General features: G+C 48.2%; 2 protein-coding genes across 4 annotated transcripts in view; both read right to left on the reverse strand.

Annotated features, from left to right (window-relative positions):
* Window positions 1-29: 29 nt before the first annotated feature.
* Window positions 30-10200, reverse strand: cul1a (cullin 1a). Of its 3 annotated transcripts, none has more exons than XM_067252631.1 (22): window positions 10014-10200; window positions 8498-8869; window positions 7922-8099; window positions 7512-7679; window positions 7190-7240; window positions 6914-7004; window positions 6620-6783; window positions 6268-6430; window positions 5890-6020; window positions 5551-5658; window positions 4763-4869; window positions 4588-4636; window positions 4243-4374; window positions 3963-4080; window positions 3778-3854; window positions 3479-3610; window positions 3172-3264; window positions 2978-3025; window positions 2611-2693; window positions 2249-2354; window positions 1859-1972; window positions 30-856 (listed from the first exon to the last, which is right to left on the reverse strand). In XM_067252631.1, the coding sequence occupies exons 2-22, from the start codon at window positions 8635-8637 to the stop codon at window positions 776-778; spliced, it is 2334 nt and encodes a 777-aa protein (XP_067108732.1). In that variant the 5' UTR covers window positions 8638-8869; window positions 10014-10200; the 3' UTR covers window positions 30-775. The 3 variants fall into 3 exon arrangements, with proteins under 3 accessions (XP_067108732.1, XP_067108735.1, XP_067108733.1); XM_067252634.1 differs by having other exon boundaries at window positions 8498-8758; window positions 10014-10194; XM_067252632.1 differs by having other exon boundaries at window positions 9991-10194.
* A 319-nt stretch (window positions 10201-10519) lies between these two features.
* cntnap2b (contactin associated protein 2b) overlaps window positions 10520-19516 on the reverse strand; it is a 33429-nt gene continuing 24432 nt past the window's right edge. Inside the window, exons 18-25 of the mRNA XM_067252520.1 lie at window positions 18015-18233; window positions 17638-17874; window positions 17239-17469; window positions 16855-16988; window positions 15753-15846; window positions 14345-14578; window positions 13396-13470; window positions 10520-13188 (exon numbers count right to left, since the gene is read on the reverse strand). Of these exons, the coding sequence (XP_067108621.1) occupies window positions 12989-13188; window positions 13396-13470; window positions 14345-14578; window positions 15753-15846; window positions 16855-16988; window positions 17239-17469; window positions 17638-17874; window positions 18015-18233 (1424 nt within the window). The 3' untranslated portion in view covers window positions 10520-12988. The remainder of the gene's footprint in view (window positions 13189-13395; window positions 13471-14344; window positions 14579-15752; window positions 15847-16854; window positions 16989-17238; window positions 17470-17637; window positions 17875-18014; window positions 18234-19516) is intronic.

Genomic DNA, 19516 nt, shown 5'->3' on the forward strand with positions numbered 1-19516 from the left:
TTCCCTCTAATAAAATGAAGACAATCAAAGAGCATACAGAAACCTTTAATTTTTATTTACCACACATTTAAAAAAAGGTGAAGCACACTATACAAATGTTTTTTTTTTTCTGGAAGCAAATAATGATGCAGATTACACTTTCTTCTACAGGCCTTTATTCAAACACACAGATTTGCTCTCTGTCAGTGCAGCTAAAATCGCCTTCCTCATTCTCGTTTTTTTAATATTTTGAATATAACATAACCTTCTTTATGGTGCTACTGCCAGGTGAAACAGCAGCTAGCTTCATATCATCATAAACTGATGTCTTTATGCTTTAAATGCAGATAGGCAGTAGCATGCAACCAGTACTCTGTGCGTGTGCGTTCTTTAGATTGGGGCTTTTTTTCTGTCATGTTTTAACTTTTGCAAGGTAAAGGTGAACGTTTGAGGTCTCTGACTGTCCATATTTACATATCAAAATGTTATCTTGTCAATCCTGAGCGATTCCGATGGGATCTTCCGACACTAGCGACAAGCAGCCAATCCTCGTTCTCCAAGATTTAAAAGGGAAATCCAGCTCAGCAAACCATCTCAATTTCGATACCCAGGACTCCTTTGTCTCTCTCTGTTTGCGAGCGTGTGTTCCCCCTCCGGCGTTTGCGCTCCCGACAACATCGGTCAAATGTCAAAAGGAATGATGTTTGACTCAAGAGACATCTTAACGGAAAACGAAAAAAAAAAAGACAAGAAAAATGGAGTGGGGTGGAGAAGAAGGTTAAAGATGTCATTTGTTTTAAGCCAGGTAGCTGTAGGTGTCTTTCTCCCCGTCTACACGCTCCAGATACTCCTTCTCAATCAGGATGTCGATACATTTCTGAAAGACACAAACAAACAAAAGGATGGGTTTTTTTTTTTTACAGCTTGGCGGAAGCTGATAATGAGTTCTTTAGTGGTTATAATGAGAGGCTCTGATTCAGACTCCAGCGTAATATGGTATGGGTTGATCTACGGTGGTCTACTGGGGTGGTGTACTGGGGTGGTGTACTGGGGTGGTGTACTGGGGTCGTGTACTGGCGGTGGTGTACTGGGGGTGGTGTACTGGGGGTGGTGTACTGGGGTGGTGTACTGGGGTGGTGTACTGGGGGTGGTGTACTGGGGGTGGTGTACTGGGGTGGTGTACTGGGGTGGTGTACTGGGGGTGGTGTACTGGGGTGGTGTACTGGGGTGGTGTACTGGGGTGGTGTACTGGGATGGTGTACTGGGGTCTGCGGTGGTCTGCTGTGGGGTCTGCGGTGGTCTGCTGTGGGGTCTGCGGTGGTCTGCTGTGGGGTCTGCGGTGGTCTGCTGTGGGGTCTGCGGTGGTCTGCTGTGGGGTCTGCGGTGGTCTGCTGTGGGGTCTGCGGTGGTCTGCTGTGGGGTCTGCGGTGGTCTGCTGTGGGGTCTGCTGTGGGGTCTGCTGTGGGGTGCTGTGGGGTCTGCGGTGGTCTGCTGTGGGGTCTGCTGTGGGGTGCTGTGGGGTCGTGTACTGGGGTCTGCGGTGGTCTGCTGTGGGGTGCTGTGGGGTCGTGTACTGGGGTCTGCGGTGGTCTGCTGTGGGGTGCTGTGGGGTCGTGTACTGGGGTGGTGTACTGGGGGTGGTGTACTGGGGGTGGTGTACTGGGGGTGGTGTACTGGGGGTGGTGTACTGGGGGTGGTGTACTGGGGGTGGTGTACTGGGGTGGTGTACTGGGGGTGGTGTACTGGGGGTGGTGTACTGGGGGTGGTGTACTGGGGGTGGTGTACTGGGGTGGTGTACTGGGGTGGTGTACTGGGGTGGTGTACTGGGGTCTGCGGTGGTCTGCTGTGGGGTGCTGTGGGGTCTGCTGTGTTGTGGTACCTTGATGACGGGGACACGAGGTTTGAACCTGGAGGAGAGCTGGTTGAGGACCTCAGCCAGGAGCTGCTGGTGTTTCAGCACCTTCCTCATCTTCATGATCCTCACGATAGCAGCCTGCAGAGAGGGGCGGGGTTACAGGAGAGATGATGGGGAGGTGACCGATGTGCAAGACTTCATTTTTCACCCATCAACAGAAATGGTCTCCACACAGACCAGGCTTGAGAGCGGTCGTAACACACGGTGACACAGGTCGAAAGAGAGTTGATGGGTAAGATTGTAGTTGATGAAAAAAAAATTTGCGGGTCTGCATAGTCTCCAAGCATGCCCTGGCAACACAGGACGTAACGTCGGACATCACAGGAAGGGTACCGCCGGGGGGGAGAGCAGTACCTGTATTAACAACTTCCTGTCCTCCTCAATGTTCTTGTGAGTCGTTTCCTGTTCCTGTTTCTGCTCCGTCTTCATTGGCACGTTGATATTCACCCGCAGTTTCTTGCTGCAAACACACAAAATCAACCAAGGTCACTAAACTACCACAGTAACCACAACATAGGGAGCGTTACATGGACTCCGAAGGCTTGTTTGAGGCCGACAACACCAACCAGACGTTGTCGAATTTCTCAAAGCTACAGTTTGTCTACAGAACTACAGTTTGTAAGTAAACGTAGCTAAAGCTAGTTGTTCCAGCTACTGTGGGTCATGGGTGTAACTCCTCCTCTAGTTGACTGCAGCGGCCGTGTCTGCTCACTCACTTCTTGTATCCGAGGAAGAGCTTTATTAGGGTGTCCGGTTTGAACTCCACCTCGTCTACGTTGGCATTCTCATCCTCGAGCACCTGGAGGAGGAAGGAGTCAGGAGGCGGAGTCAGATGGAAAACCCCGACAGAGAGGTTGTGATAGCGCAGTGCCAAGCTGCCAACTACCACTACTACTACTACTACCACCTCACACGGTGAGAGGCCATAATCAGAATCAGAATAGTTAGAATCATAGTTATCTGAACATCAGTCAGAGGCAGTCAGCTCAGCCGTGCTCCAGTGTGGAAGGACCTGGGACAAACTGAACAGTCTCAGGACTTGAGGTATCCAATACCTCAATACCTGAGATCCAATGTACTCACCAGTAGTTTGGACTTCAACAGGATCTGTAGAACCTGCACCAATATATCCTGGATGATGGAAAAAGCCATGCCGTCAGCACTCACAGGCACAACAAAATGCTTCAATCCCATCAGTACAGCTGGTGGACCATGTGACTGCAGATCAAGAGGTTGCAGGTTGAAAGTGCGGCGTAGAAGCGCGGGCTGTCACTCACTATTTTGATCTGTGTGCTGTCAGTGAGCTGCTGGACGGTGTACAGGTCCTCGGTGTTGTACTGCAGCAGGATGGCCATCTGGAACGTGGACGCCTGAGGGACAAACAGCAACACAACGGAACCCTGTTACCTGGTGGAACAGGGGAACTGAGTGGATCAGGTCAGAGCGTGGGAGAACATGGTAGAACAGGGGAACTGAGTGGATCAGGTCAGAGCGTGGGAGAACATGGTAGAACAGGGGAACTGAGTGGATCAGGTCAGAGCGTGGGAGAACTGGTGGATCGTCTGAGAGTGATGGGCCGTGTACCTGCAAGGTGTATCTGTTCTTGAAACAGTTGGTGACCAGCTCTCCTTTGGACAGGTGGTAGAGCCAGGTGAGCTTGCGGCCGCTGTGTCTGCTGGCATAGAAGGCTGTGAACCTCTGGTAGCTCCGCTCCAACTGGAGACAGGAGGAGAGGAAGAGGGATATGGATGAGGAGGGGTGACGGATGGGAAGATCCATATCAGAATGATCCAGATTTTTTGTTCATTGTATTGTGTGTGTGTTGGTTCTTTGTATATTGTGTGTTTGGGGGGGTAAGAGAAGGTACTGGTGTGACCTCTAACCTCAGAGGGCAGGGCGAACGTACAGGACTGCTGGAACGGCCAGGACCCTGAGCTGAGCACCTGGATACTGAAGTCCACTGTGACACACACACACATGCACTCAGGGTTAGAGTCTGGTTCCAGCAGGTTCTGGGGTGATGAGCCCCCCTCCCCTCCCTGGTGACTCAGTCAGGGGAGCTACTCACAGTCCAGGGGTTCAGAGTTGGTGAGGTGCTTCTTGAACTGCTCGTTCAGGTCTTTGCTGACTCCTATGTCCTGGAACATTCTCTGGAGCTTGGACGTGTACTCGAAGCCACAGGCTTGCTGTTGGGCGGAAGAACAAATGGATTACTGAACAAAATGGTGCCAAAGGAAATGCACAACATATTAGCTATAAAGCTATATATCATATAGCTATATTTAGATATTATCTATAGTATACATAATCATCTACGAAGATAGATCTGCATTATCGTTCAGACGTACCTTTAGTTTGGAAATCATGCTGGCCTCGGCATCGTCACTGGCACTGTTCTGGTGGACTAACCGCTTGGCAAGCATCTTGGCATAGAACTTCTGGAACACGTCCTTGTCCTCAATGTACTTGAAGACCACCATCTGAGGGGAGGAGTGAAGAACGATGAGGACTCAAGAGGGAGGGGTCTAGAACGGTGAGAGGGTCTGAAGGGAGGACTCTAGAATGGTGAGAGGGTCTGAAGGGAGGACTCTAGAATGGTGAGAGGGTCTGAAGGGAGGACTCTAGAACTTTGAGAAGGACTGCTGGATGTAATAAATAAGATGCAGCTGTCAACAGCCGGAGTCACAACTCACCACTTGGTTGAGAGTGTCCTCCAATTCAGCCTCCTCTGGGTTCTTAGAGCTGGGGAGAGAGAGAGGGAGAGAGAGTCAGTATGTACCCTCTCAGGCAGCACTGCAACATGAACTACCCGTGTTGTGAGAGCAATACTGGACAAACGTGACCGAACAGGGACAGAGAGAGACAGACCTCTTCTTCAGCAGCGAGTCACAGTATCTGGCCAGCAGCTCTGGAGACTTGCTGGAGGACTGCACCATCTTGGTCACAGCATTGTTGTTGATGAAACGACCGCAAGCCTGTAGAGAGAGAGAGAGAGAGCTGCTGAATGATACAAGCCATTGTCTTGGTAATACTGGTGGTGGCCCAGTTCATAGAACTTTCTGATGAAGTCGTCGTTCTAAGATATAGGGCAGCATCCACACTAGGGATGCACATAATTAACTGTGTAACAGTTAACCGACAATACGTATATTTACCGGTTAACACTATCGGTTAAACATTGTTGCCAATTTAGCGACAATGTCGCTAGATTTAGCAACATTTCATCTTCCCTATTGAAAAATCTAGCGCCTAGCGACAAAATCTCACGACTAGCGACAACATTTTTGCAACGTTCTGATACTTTGGCAATCTTTGTTCTCATTGTTGAGCAGCAGCAAAATAACTCAAGTTTAACTTCCATGTTGTTATAGCCGCAAATCGCATAGGTCGGCTACAGCCAGCGCTCTCGGCGGTCTCGCATTCAATGTGTTTTCGTTTTGTTCATCCGTCTTGTTCTGTTGTTGTTTATGCTGCTATTTAAAAATAAACCCCTTGTGGGCCAAACAAATATTAGTTGTATTATTTTAGTTTTTTAATGGGTCACACACTCTAAATGTATTATCTTCGGTTATTGGTTGTTAACGTGCTTCGTTTATCGGTCAATTTCTTTGTTGCAAAATAAGCATCCCTAATCCACGCGCGCGCACACGCCTCACCTTGTCCAGAGCAGCGACAAAACCAGCGTCGTTGTTGAAGGCAGACATGACAAGGGCGTTGTATTTCTTGTGAACATCCAGGATGGTCTGGACGTACATCTTGGGATCCTGCACAGAACCACAGAAGAAGAAGGTCAGAAGGAAACAATAGCATCGTTTCTAGAACATTCCGCAGAGAGCAGCCGAGACAGAGTACAGGTAAAGAAAGAGAACTAAGTGTGTCATGAAAGAGAAGTGTAACGTATGTTGCGCTTAAAATAAAGCAATGCACAGGGGTAATTGGAACCCACGACCTCTCGATCGGCAGTCAAACACTCTGCCGCTGAGCTAAGGGCTTACGTTCAGAGCGGCTTCTCCACACTTCTCTATAGCAGCCAGGCCTTGGTTGTAGATGTGCGTTTCCAGAAGCTTCTTCAGCTCCCCTAGGCCGTCCGTGATGCGCGACACCAGGTTGTACATTCGACCGAGGTCTGACGAGACAGGAACAGGGGAGAGAAGAGGTGGTGGAGAGGAGAACGGCAGAGGATGAGAAGGAGACAAGAATTACAGAGGGAGATGATAAAAGGGAGAGATTGACAAGCGATGGTGGGAGGAGAGCGAGAGAAGGAGAGAGAAAGCAAGAGGGAGGGAGGGAATAGAGAAAGCAGGAGGGGAGGGAGAGAGACAGGATAAAGACAAACCATGCATCCCTCCCCACACCTCCCTTCCTGTCCCTACCCTCGTTTTTATCTGCGTCCAGAAGGTTCTGGAACTCCGTGTGGAAGATCTCCAGGTGCTTCTCGATGAGGACCTGCTCACACTTGCGAGCCAGCTCGTCTTGCGTGCTCTCGTGGAGGTAGACCTGCACACGCCTCTGCTCCTCCAGGAGACGAGCCTCGGCCTGGACACACACACACACAGAATGTTAAACCACATGAGACATTAAGCCTCAATTTATAAAGCTACTTCCACAAGGCCCATACAGACCTGGACTCACAGACACAGCTGTGGTTCTGATGCAGGTCAGAGGGTGAAGGTGAAGGAACAGCGCACACACACACACACACACACTACAAGGCCCCTGACCCACCTTCTTCATGTACTCAGTAACGGGGTTCTGCTGGAGAAACTCAGTGCTCTCTCTGGTGTAGAAGCGCTCCGTGTCGGCCAGGAACTGGCTCTCAAAGTACTCCTTATAGACGGACAGCGTGGGGCCTTTGGCGAAGGCATCGTCCTCGTTCAGCCCCAACTCCACTGCAGACAAGAGACGCATCGGCACGCACACACACACCACACACACACACACACACACACCTCAGTATACATGCTGGTGATCTGACTGAACAATCTCAAATCAACTGAGGCAGAACGTCTGAGTTGGTACCGTAGGACTGCACGACTCCACTGATGAGTCTGGTGTTGATGGTCTCTCCGTTACGCTCCTTCTCTATGAGCTTCAACACAGCGTTTGTGACCTTGGGAGACGGACGAAAGGTCAAAATGTGTGTACGTGTATCAACGTTTCAGACAAATGAGGGAACTACGCGCTACGCAGGGATTTTAGGCCGCCAACAATACTTTATGGAGATATCGAAATCTGCTCACAATTGATTTACAGTGATTCATATTTCCTATCGCAGTCTGTATGAGAGGTGCTTACTTGTTTGTTCAAAGGTCTAAAAAGGCATTCCCTCCACGTCACCAGGGCAAGCTGTAGAGCAGAGGAAAAGGGTGAGGATACAAGCAATAAAAGCAATTAGGATTAGAGGTTATAAAATATATTTTATAAACAGAAAGATCTACTGCCCATCATAGCCCAATATGTTTAAGCCTTTTGACGATAAGCTAATATAAATAACCACTATGTGAAAAAAAACATTATTTACAAATAATCAGAACAACTTCAACTGGCTCCAACAACAGGGTATGCTTTGTGTGCTATTATTTCAGAATAGTGTGTGTGTGTGATGGGTCAGCCGTACTGAGTAGATTTCGTAGATCCCTTTGCGTCCCTCGTCACACTCGCGGCGGACCCAGTGGCGGTTGAGGTAGGCACAGATACCGTTGAGCACTTTACTAGAGAACCGGTAGTCTTCCCACTGCTGGGTGTAGAACTTCAACACGCTCTCATCCATCAGGTCCTCCCCGTCCTGAGGAGGTCAAGGACCAGAGGAGAGAAGAGGGATGGGAAGAGAGGAATGCGAGTCGCAGCAGAGCCAGATAGCAGGAAGGATAGGTGGAAGAGAGAACCAAATGTTAGTGTTGAATCAGCATCCTTGTTCAGTCATTGCCTCAATCACCCACTTATTAAATCCCTCACTTGTTAAATCCCTCACACATTGACCCACTAACAGTCCTGTCTCAGTTCAAACAGGAAGTAACTCTTCAGTACCTTGAGCAGATTGGTCAGGTAGTTCTTGAGGAACTCCTTGAGTCTCTTGTAGAGCTCCAGACCCACAAACTGAGCCCCTCCAGGGGTGGGGGCCTTCTTGGAAGGCTTGGAGGGTGCAGGCCCCGCCCCGCGGGCCTGGTTGGACTGGTGCACGCTGGTACAGTAGTTATAAACATGTCTGGAGGGGCCGTCGTTAAGCGCACAACAACAGGGCACAACACTGGGTGTGGTGCAATTTGCAAGGTAGTTATCCACACCAGTTTATGGTTTTAGGTTCAATCATATTCATTTTAATTGTATAATCATCATTAGCACATGACAAAGGCAATGAAGGCCTCATTGTGGAGATACATATTTTTGCTCCTGAGCTTGACAATTTTTCTCAAGACACCCCAAACCATCTGTTGCTCCTAGATAGTAATTCACACTTACATACACACACACACACACACACACACACACACACAAAACACATAGGCCCACGTCAGTCAGTCATGGATGCTGACAGTCCCATTCACTCACCACTCCATATGCAGCTCAGGAGCCAGGCTCCAGGGGCTGTGTGCTCAAGGATACGTGTAGAGTTCCATGTATCGTGACTTGGCCATGCTCTGCCTGGTGTAGACCTGCTGTATCCCTGCCCGCAGGTCATCCCAGATCTGGTCCAGACCGATCTGCTTCAGGCCGTGGGGGTTCTGGGGTCTGTTGGACGACATGGTCTCCTGGCTCCCTCTCTCTGCTCTGCTGCAACGGGCTCACTCGGGTTCTGGATCTCTCGTAGGGGGGGAAAGCCAGGAGTCACTCGTCCATAGGGGGTCGGAGGTGAGAGAGGACGAGCTGATGGGGCGAGAGAGACAGGGTGGGAGGAGTCCTCTCCTCGGAACGGCAGGTGGGCTTTGGAGGACCCCCGTTCTAAGTGGCGATCAGAAGTGCACCCTGCCTAGAGACCTGAGACACACACACCAAGCAAGCAATCAATTATTGATATACTGTATACTCCTTCCATGGTCATTCAGAAGCACAGCAAACTGCGTTGTGACGAGGTGGTGAAATAGTCCGCTGCTGTCTGTGTTTAGGCTGGGCCTGGTGTCTGATACGTGCTCAGGTCTCCCGTCAGCCCATAACCAGGACATGACAGCTGGGCCTGACCTTCAGTAGCTACTCCTTAGGAACGGACTCATTCAGTCCTACCCAGTCCAACCCCTCTGCAGTGGAAGGGGGAATATGGCTGACTGGACTGGGTTTTCCTTCACCCTGAAACCTAAACCACCCCTGCTGGCTGACTGTTCTACTCTTCTCTGCATTGGCTGTCTGTTCAATCAGGCAAGGTGCCAGTAGCAGGTATAACTACAAGGATTGGAGAATTAGGATGAAACGTTGTATTTATGCTGAAAGGGAGCCAACTGACAATCGTGTGCACAAATGATTGTTGCCCAACAATCGGGTAAAGGGCTAAGCATATAAATGGTTAACGCCATGTCAATAGTTACGAAAACCTTTAGCAATGGGTGAAAAATCCTGTCATAGTTCCACACTTCCATGTAACCATGGAAACAATGTTAAACCGAAATGAAAGAGGAGTGATATGCTTTCTAAAAATGTGTAAGCATTGCTGCAACAATAACAACAGCAAGCAAATGCGGAGGTAAAGTGTGCACACCAGGACACTTGATGACATGTCAACTACGTCAATGGCGGAAATCGTTTAGTAGTCTTCAGACTGCTAAACAGATATGCCCTAAAATTCCGGTGACACGTTAGCTACCAAGGAAAACAGACTGCCCAGCTTGCGAGAGAGGTGAGGCCTGGCTATGTTGTTCAGGCGCAAATATGTTGCTGCTAGCTCGCTAGTAGGCAAGCTACGGCAAGCCATCTGTTCGTGTAAGCAGAAGGCCAGTATTAATTTACGTGAAAATAATATAGACATTCTACAATATAATGGAGACTTATTCTCGACGTGTAAATCACAACAATAGTATACAATACAAGTTTGATAAAAATGGATATATTTTGGCTACTGAGCTAGCAAGCCTGGCTAGCTAGCTAACTCGATGACGTTAACAACCTACCTAGCTAATGTTAGCGCTCTTACCATCGTCCAACACTGCTCGTTGTAGTCTCCGACTCACAAAATGGTTAAAAAAATACACTAAAATATATTTTATATAACCTGAGCAATGAGTTTTAATGTTCACTTTCAAAAACAACCACCGTTTCCTACTAAATTATTTACTTTCCACTGCCACAACAATAGCTGCGGCAGTGCATTCAGATAGCACTTTTCAAGTCTGTGTTACCTAAATAAATGTCCGATGGAAACCAAGACGAGGGACATTATTCCGGATACACGAAAACGATTCATAATAACTTTTTATGCTGCTCTGCTGTATGAGGAAGGACTATAGATGAACTAGCTGCACGCGTTGTAGGGCAATGGTTCTTTAATGTTTTATATTAAGACAAAATCACATTACATACGCAGACCCAGGTCTGACATATTTAACTAAAATAACACAATATGTATTTCAATGATTTTTGGAAACATGATTTTCAGCCTCTTCAAAAGACACTTTCAACTAGATATGTTCTTTACACAGATTTCGAAATGCAATGAATATAATTGAAACATCTGATAAAAAGGATTTTTGTAGACAATCCTTCAAGTAAGAAATGTACAAAATATGTCAAAAGAATTCATGTAAAATAGATTCATGTACTGAAACATGGTGTTGGTTGTTTCGTTTACATTTCATGCTGTAAATGGGGACGTGAATGGTGGTCAAGCAGTGTGCTGTAAACTCTGATGCCAACCATTCCTTGGTAAAGATTGTTAACTATCAGACATACACAGATAATCCAGCAGAAATCAAACATGTTTTTCTCCTTAATTGTATGTTACATTGTGATACATGATATTATATTATGCTATATTATACTACAGTGTGCTGTGCAGGGTGTGATAGCTTTTAGTGCAGTATGTACTCATGCTTTGTAATAAATCATTGTTCTGCAGTAAACTTGCTCTCCTATGACTGCTATTGTTCCTTAAAATGAAAACTGTCTGATAAAATATAAAGGTATTGCCTTTGAGATTCAAATGGGCTTTTCTTGCATTTCATATCAAGGGAAAACACAGTACTGTATGTGACTACCAAAATCAAATTAGCACAACTAGCAACAGAGTTACTATCAGGGGATTTGCTACTCTCTCACAACAATAAACCATGTTCTAGTGAAGCCACTGACAGTGCTTTTAATTACATTGATTGGCAATGAATACAGTACATGTTATAGAAGTAAAACAGTATGCAAACAAGTTAGAGCCTGTTATCAGCACATTCCTCTAAATGTTGCTTTCAGTGGGTAAGGACTGTTGAATAGTATTACATTTGACTTTGGTCAAATATGAAAAGTATTTGAAGAGGTTTCAACATTTCCACTCTTCTGATGCACACAGACGACTGTGTAATTATGGAATTTCCTGTTTGAAGCTTTTCATAAGGAGTTCATGGTTTGTGAAGGTAGTGGCCTAATTCATTTTACAATCAGTCAGGAAACTAATCCAAATTCAGAAGCTGCTGTGTTATCTGTTTGTTACTATAACACCCCGACCACATCTGAACACTTGAGTCATCCTGTATACATTCTTACAATACAAAAGAAACAAAAATAAGTATTGACAAATATACCCCAAAAGATGTACACATTGATAATTACGAAAGGCATATCTATTAGGCAACAGGGAGATGAGTGGATCATGTGTAGTGTGGCTGTGGAGTATCACGGCCCTCTGAACCAGAATGACATGGAAACAGCTGAACTCAAGCCATGTCATATACTAAACCTTGGAGCACACTGTCAATCAATAAAAGTGTCTGTTTTGGTACTAAATTAAGTAAACAAGAATTTATGGATAGGCTTAGAGCTGCGGCCTATCTACAAAACATATCATCTTTGTTGATACACAATTTGTCAATGGATAGTTAAGTAATCTTGAGGTGACTATTGTCTCAAACATGGAGGAAATACCGTTGAATAAGATATTGTGATTATTTCAAAAACAATTCTTAATCGAAGGCTTGAAGTGACTGAATCCTGAAGGCACATTGGATTGAGCCAGATATTGTCATGTCTACAAATTAAATGCTTCCCGCATTACGATCTCAAAGCCGCCCCCTCAGATGTCACAGGGTTGTGTAGTCAGACTCAGACATATCGTAAGTGTTGTCTAAAACTGAACGTCAGGTTCATTTCATATAAAGAGTGCTATGCTCACAGGAAACGTATCACGTCAGAACATAAAATCTGTTTGAGATCAACCATCAAAATGGAGGATAATAGATACTTTAAAGCACACTGAATGCTTTGGCACAAAAATAACAAAAAACAACCTTCAAGTTAAAAGACACATGCGTGAGTTAGAGTAATTGAAATATAGAGTGCGGATTGAAATGGTCTCGTGAAAATATGCCATACTCATTTGCTATCATGCCGTTGAAGTCTACACACAATGGTGATTGCAGTGCAATCAAATAAATAGATAAATACAATACAATACATTACAATCAAATGTCAATGTCAAGGACATAAACGTTAGTTCTATACATGGGGAGGGCAACTCTTTCTTGAGTGTTTCAAGAAATTAAGAGACATACTGTTTTGACAGCAAAATATATTAAGACGTTTGTGTACAGTATGTGCTCGACCTTATAAATGCAGGCATAAAGTCTGTACAATCAAAGCTTATTATCAACCATAATCGATGCAAAAATAAAAGTGTAACAATTGTTTGTTTCGATTCTCAGTCCAACAGATGCTTTTTGCGAAAGTACATAGTTCTGAATGTGAAATACTGATAACGTGGATATACCTACGTCTCCTCAATCGAACTGAAATACAATAAAGACAAGCCTAGGTAGCACACACATCCACTGTAGTCGTAGAGGGGACTCCTCCCTATGGCACCCTGGACTCACATTCCCATAATCCATCTCCAGAGCTTCACCCGCACACAACTATGGGCCACAGGCACCACTCTGCCCAACAGGAACATGGGAAATGTAGTCTTTAGATGAACCACTCCTTCTTGTTCTCGTCAATGGTTTCTGTGAAGGCGGGGTCATTGACGATGATGGCCGCGTCGGCGCAGTCTGCCGACTCCGCCCCTTTGGCCTCGTTGGTGTGATAGGAGCCCTTGTGACGGAACATGTGGCGAATCAGGAACACCAGGGTGCACAGGATGCTAAAGATCACCACGGCGATGATTCCTAGGTGACAGTTAGGGGGGGTTCAGACAACAGACATCAGTCACGTGGATAACTTGGAAGGATATATTATCATCACTGTCATCAAGTATTGTATGTTGGGTAATACAAAAAAAGAAATGACAGCTCAACACTGATGCTTGTGCACCGGGCTGTGGAGGAAACTTGACAGTAGTATTTATACCCCTTGCTACTGACGGAGGTGCTCACCTCCAATGATGGCAGAATTTCGGTCAACTCCATCCCGACTGACCCTCTCCTCGTTGAATGGGAACACAGCACCAGCTAGGACCACAGGGACACACAGACACAGCCTGAAACACACACCTCAGCAACACACTTCTCTTCCCACACGTCTGTGGGAGACGTCAAAGAGGGCGCTTTGTAAAGAAAGAATGCTGCTAGTATCTGAGTAATGCTGTCAGCCCACAGGGGAGGCTGGTATATTTAGCCCGCCAGTCTGTGCACTGTGTGTAGGGAGGAGGTGGAGGAGGTGGAGGTGGGAGGAGGTGGAGGTGGGAGGAGGTGGAGGTGGGAGGAGGTGGAGGTGGGAGGAGGTGGAGGTGGGAGGAGGTGGAGGTGGGAGGAGGTGGAGGTGGAGGTGGGAGGAGGTGGAGGTGGGAGGAGGTGGAGGTGGGAGGAGGTGGAGGTGGGAGGAGGTGGAGGAGGTGGAGGTGGGAGGAGGTGGAGGTGGGAGGAGGTGGAGGTCTGGGAGCCCAGAGAGAAAGGCTGCTCCTCTTTTCAGCTGCTCTTTCTGTGGGTACTCTAATCTACAACGTTACATGTGACGGGACTCTGTAGAAAGCATTGTGGCAATGGGCCCAGACACACACATGATCACACACACACACACAGTGGGCCAGGGATCACAGATGCCCCTCACAGAGGGATGATCACACCATGATCTGTCACCGTGGAGATGAATTACATGCAGGTCACATGATCCAAGATCTCTTCCACCAAACTGAGCACTGACTCAAAACAGCTTCAGTGAAAACCCTTGGTAATAAGCAACCAGTTATTCAGCCTCTATTTCGGTCACATATGAAAACCCAACTTCCTCGTTTATTAAAGCTATATTTAGTCAGAAAAGAGACAGGAAAGGCCACGGACTAGGATGAATTGACCAGAACAGAGATTCAAAAACATCAATCCCTACCCGAGTCCAGGTGCCAAGGGTCGTTGGCAGAGGCCATGGGGGAGATGGTGAGGGGCGAGGCACCGCAGTTGGACTGGACCAGAATGCCCTGGGTCGTTACCGGGGCGACGATGGTGCCGGACCGCAGCGCAGCCTTGAGGGGGGCGATGTTGTTGAACTGGACCCTGGACAGGCAGCCCACGAAGCCTGGCGTGTTATACCTCTCGATCAGGATGGGGTCGATCTGGCCAGTCTCTGTGGCAGGCCGTGGGAAAAGACAGGCAGACTCAGCGATGAAGTACTTCATGTCTAAAGCGTCTGTGTGACTGAGAATCTCTTTGTCGTTGTTTTAACTGGAATTGATCAATTCTGCTGTGCGTTCGACGCGAAAATGTTATAATTTGAAAAAAACACACCTAGATAGTAATCTAACACTCAGATTATGTTTTGATTACTCCACAACCATACTAATCATAAAGCCAATCTTTTGTTTCGAAGTGTGCACACACTAAAATAGTCCCACATCACTTCTGAGTGACGAGGCACAACAGCAAACAAACAAACAAACAACAGCAGATCAGAGCAGAGCGTTACCTGTCTGGGCGGATGAGAAGATCTTCTTGAACGCAGTATTGTTTCAGAAAGATCTAACCACAACTGAACAGGTCCTTCTGGTACTGTCCAACTGACCGTCCTCTGTCTGTCTCTCCCTGTCTGTCTCTCCCCGTCTGACTGTCCGTCCGTCCGTCCGTCTCTCTCTCTCTCTCTCTCTCTCTCCCTCTCTCTCTCGCTCTCCCTATCGGTCTGTCTGTCTGTCTGTCCCTGTCTGTTATAATGCCACGGTCTCTGTCTGCATTAGTACACCATCCTCCACGACTCTCTTTCTGTCTCTCTCTACAGCATTAGGAAAGCACAGACACCACTGTCACAGTCCAGCAAGCAAGGTAATTCCCTCCTCTGGCAAAGCAGGGCAGAGCTCTGAGAAAACCCTGGACAAAACTCCAGGATCTGGAACAGACTGTCTGCTTTCATAGAACGCCTCACTTCCCTGTCTCCTTTCCTTCTCTGTCCACTGAGGAGTTAAAGGAGTGGGCGGGGCTCGTGCTGTTTCTTACCGTCCTATCCTCACGATCATGCAGGAGAGAGAAGGGGGTAAGCGGGCAGTATTGGGACGCGGCCCAGCCTCTTCAAGCCTCCTAGGCATGATGTCACATATCGGTTTGATAATTTATTCACAGAGTGCAGCAAAATCACCCTAGGGAGTCATAAGGCCAACACAATGGGCCGATTCTGTTCGGAGTCAGTGCCTCACTCTCACCAACACCCTCTAAAACAATCCCCTTTGTCTCGACTGAACATTAATTAGAAAAACAGATTCCCCTGGACTGGAACCAACACAGAGAAAACAGTTGGAAGGGGTCTGCCTCACCAAACACTTTGCCCAGGAAGATGGTCTTGACCAGGTTGAACTGAGCGTCGGAAGATTCCGGAAGGGTGTATGAGACAGCAGGGTAGTGGTCCAACTAGAGGATCAACACAGAACACAGGTTATCATGACAACGAGAGAATAAGACTCCCTTTTTTCCAGAAACCCCCCTGCGGCAAACACAGGAGCGCACCGCCCTCCAGTGGCGACACTGAGAAGTGCATCATTGGTTCCAGTGGCTGCTCAAGTGATTGTGCTGACTAATGGCATGCTCTCCCGTATCCTAGGCCGTGCTGTGGAACAATGATACACAAGCCAATTATATATCCTCTGAAATACGTGTTTACATGAGCATTCCTGCCTCCTCTGTGTCTCACTGCTCTGCTGCAGTAGAAAAGCTCTAATGAGGCCTGGCTCTCCAGTACTGCTCACACCAGGGGGTGGCTCCAAACCCCGTCCCAGGAAGAGTTTGATATGGCATCTATAGTAACCCAGAAAGAGCTTTACCGCAGTGATGTGTTGGTGTATATGTTAAGTTAAAACTTGGATCTTATTCTGAGGAGGAATAATTAGGGGTAAAACAGCAGGTTTGAGTACAAATGGTTAAATAAATAAAGAATGCACAAAGATGCAATAAAAGCAGAAGTTGTACCTGTAGTGTTGTTTTGGTGTTGTGGAGAATGCTGGACCCCTAATGTTGTGATGTGTTGGTGTTTGGTGTTGTGGAGAATGATGAACCCCTAGTGTTGTTGCTGGGGAGTCAGGTGGCTGAGCGGTTAGGGAATCGGACTAGTAATCTGAAAGTTGCCAGGTCGATTCCCGGCCGTGCCAAATGACGTTGTGTCCTTGGGCAAGGCACTTCACCCCACTTGCCTTGGGGAGAATTTCCCTGTACTTACTGTAAGTCGCTCTGGATAAAAGCGTCTGCTAAATGACTAAATGTTGTTAAGTGTTGGTGTTTGGTGTTGTGGAGAATGCTGGACCCCTAGTGTTGTGACGTGTTGTGGAGAATGCTGGACCCCTAGTGTTGTGACGTGTCGGTGTTTGGTGTTGTGGAGAATGCTGGACCCCCTAGTGCCGTAATGTGTTGTGGACAGTGTTGTACCTGCAGCCGTATGTTCCTCAGCTCCCTGGAGAGGTTCACGTGGTGAGGCTGCCCGTTGGCCATGTTGCGCTGGTCCAGGTCGATGACGAAGGCCTCCTTCAGACCTCCCAGGCTGTAGCGTATCTGCAGTGTACCTGGGAGACATCAACGCATCACACAGCATCCTCTATAGGGGCTCAGGTGAGCAGCCCTCGACATGACTAAATCTACCTGGTGGATAACCCAGGAATGGGTTAGAGGTCAGGGGTCATAGTCTTAAAGGTTGCTGTTGTGTGATAGATCCACCGCTAGGGTAGTCCTGCGTCTGGGCGCTGACCAGGAAGCTAGGGGTTATGTTTTGGAGGATTAGGGGTCAGGGGCTGGAGGTCAAGGGTTAAAGGTTACCGTTATGTCGCAGCACCACGGCCAGGTAGTCCTGTGTCCGGGAGCTGATGTAGACCAGGATGCTGGGGGTGTTGGAGGTGCTGAAGCTGAACACCAGCTCTTCATGAGTCAGGTTGGCTTCTGTGGGAAGGTTCCCTGATAGGCTCTTCATCTCCCGAGCCACAGGAAATTGCGCCTCCGGCAGGAAGTCGTACCGCACTAGGGTTCCTGTCTCGAAGTAGCCCCCCACATCTGTCTCACACACACACACACACATTACCATCTCGTCGATAACTCATAACTCTTATCTGAGCTGAATACTTTTGTAGTTACTTCAGGCTACTTGAGATAACAGCTGCAGTGATCAGTTGTTTACCAGACAGGTGCTTCACTTGGATAACCAGGATGTCCCTGACTCACCCTCAGTGCAGAAGGGTCCGTCGTAGGCAGTCAGCGTGCAGTCACAGGAGTAGCCGTTGTACTTCTCCAGACACTTGCCCCCGTTGCGACAGTGCATCCCGTAGCTGGTGCAGTGACCCTGGCAGCCAGGCTTGACCCCCGGCGTGACCTTGGCCCTCTCTTCAAGGTCAAGGGTCACCCCGTTCATCTTCAGAGCCCTGATGCAACCCAGGAAGCCTCTCTGGCCGCCGGAAGCACCTGGAACACAACGGTCGACGCGAGCGGTCGGTAGTTAGCCTCCCGTACCCGTCTCCGAACCGGAAATGCACAACCGGAAATGTTGTTTTCTTCTCAATGAATACCAGTGTCTGTCTGTCGTCTGGCACCGGGGGCCTTACCGACATAGAGCTGGCTGTACAGCTCCAGGCGGGTGTGGCCCTGGGTGGGGGCAGACCGGACCTCCCTGTGCTGCCCGTCCAGCTGCAGCGCCGCCTCCTTCAAGTTGCGCTCGGCGACCACGCGGTGCCACTGGTCGTCGTTGAGCGCCGCGGGCGAGCGCACGCTCAGCTCCACCGGCCCGTTCCCCACGTCGAAGGAGAAGGAGATGACGGAGGACCCTGGGGGATGAGAGGGGGGTGGAATGGAACACACCCCAGAGAGGAAATGGTTGGAATACGAGTTGCCCGGCGTCAAGAGAACGAGACTGCTTTTGTATTCACAGTTAATTGATGTTTTTCACACCTTTTGGGGACGTAGAACGGCGAACATAAGCCTAGCAGAGAGGCGAGAGAGTGATAGTCTCACGCCTCTAACCCCACCTAACCAGATCATTCCCTGTTCACACACGTCTATCATCATTATCCTCAGCTTCATTTTACACACACACACACACAACACACGCACACCACCACATGTTCACACACAAGTTCAGTCCTATCGACACGCAAAAAACCTGTCAAGAATCAGTCAAACGGTGTTCCCTGATTGGGTAATCACCCTGGGCCCCTCCACGCCCCTCAGCCCTGGGTCTTGGCAGCAGCCTCCAGTCTAACATAATGAGATCTCACCGTCAGTGATTGAGCTGTTTTCTTGTTACTAGAGCTCTCCATCCTACCTCACCTTTCATTCCCTCTGCGCCTTCTCTGATATGATTTCCCTGATGGCGTATCTATCATCTCTCGTGGAATGTTGTGGGGCAGTTGAAGCGGGCTGGCTTTCTCTCTATTCAGAGCATGTAGCATTTCAGCGGGTTGGCTGCTGTCAATAACATGCATGCGCACACACACGAATGCATGCACGTACGTACGCCCACACAGACATACATACAGACACACACACACACAGACACACACACACACCTGCTCGGCCCAGATGCACAGCAGACAGACAGGACTGACAGAAAAGCTGGTTCCAGTGGAACTTGGGGACTTGCCAACACTCATCAAAACAAGTGAAAATGCCAAGTGATGCTCCGAGGACAGAATCTTAATGTGCCCTCCAGAGGACTGCTCTTTACAGTGAAGATGTGACTGAAATGCAAAGCCCAGAAGAAGAGAGGGGTGAACCCACTTCCTCCTGCAAAGGGCTACTTCACAAAACATCCTTAACAAATAAAAAAAATAGTAACTTTAACAACACTGTCACCAAAAGCATGTTGCCGGGCTCTGTAGTGTTGCCAGGTTACTGTTTCGTCTTGATGTTTTATCCACCAGAGGGCACTAGCTACATCTCAAACCGGACAGGAAACGAAAAGGTAACAGAGGCGGAGGAACGAGGCAGCGGAACACGCTGGAAACGGCAGTGGCGGCGGCGGAGGCTAACTGAAGCTTGTGTTCATTGATCTCAGCTCTCCCTGCAGAGGCATCCAGCAACCCCTACCACCACGCAAATCAGACGCAAA

The sequence above is a fragment of the Osmerus mordax genome, chromosome 16 (assembly GCF_038355195.1).
Source record: "Osmerus mordax isolate fOsmMor3 chromosome 16, fOsmMor3.pri, whole genome shotgun sequence".
NCBI classification, from domain to species: Eukaryota; Metazoa; Chordata; class Actinopteri; order Osmeriformes; family Osmeridae; genus Osmerus; species Osmerus mordax.

Bases quoted from the DNA above. Each gene is read 5' to 3' on its own strand.
- cul1a (XM_067252631.1), bottom strand. From the start codon at position 8,637: ATGTCGTCCAACAGACCCCAGAACCCCCACGGCCTGAAGCAGATCGGT. The intron at 4,375-4,587 runs GTGAGTTGTGAC...TCCTCCCCTCAG, and splicing joins AGGACACTCTCAACCAAGTG to ATGGTGGTCTTCAAGTACAT. The intron at 4,081-4,242 runs GTACGTCTGAAC...TCCGCCCAACAG, and splicing joins GCATGATTTCCAAACTAAAG to CAAGCCTGTGGCTTCGAGTA.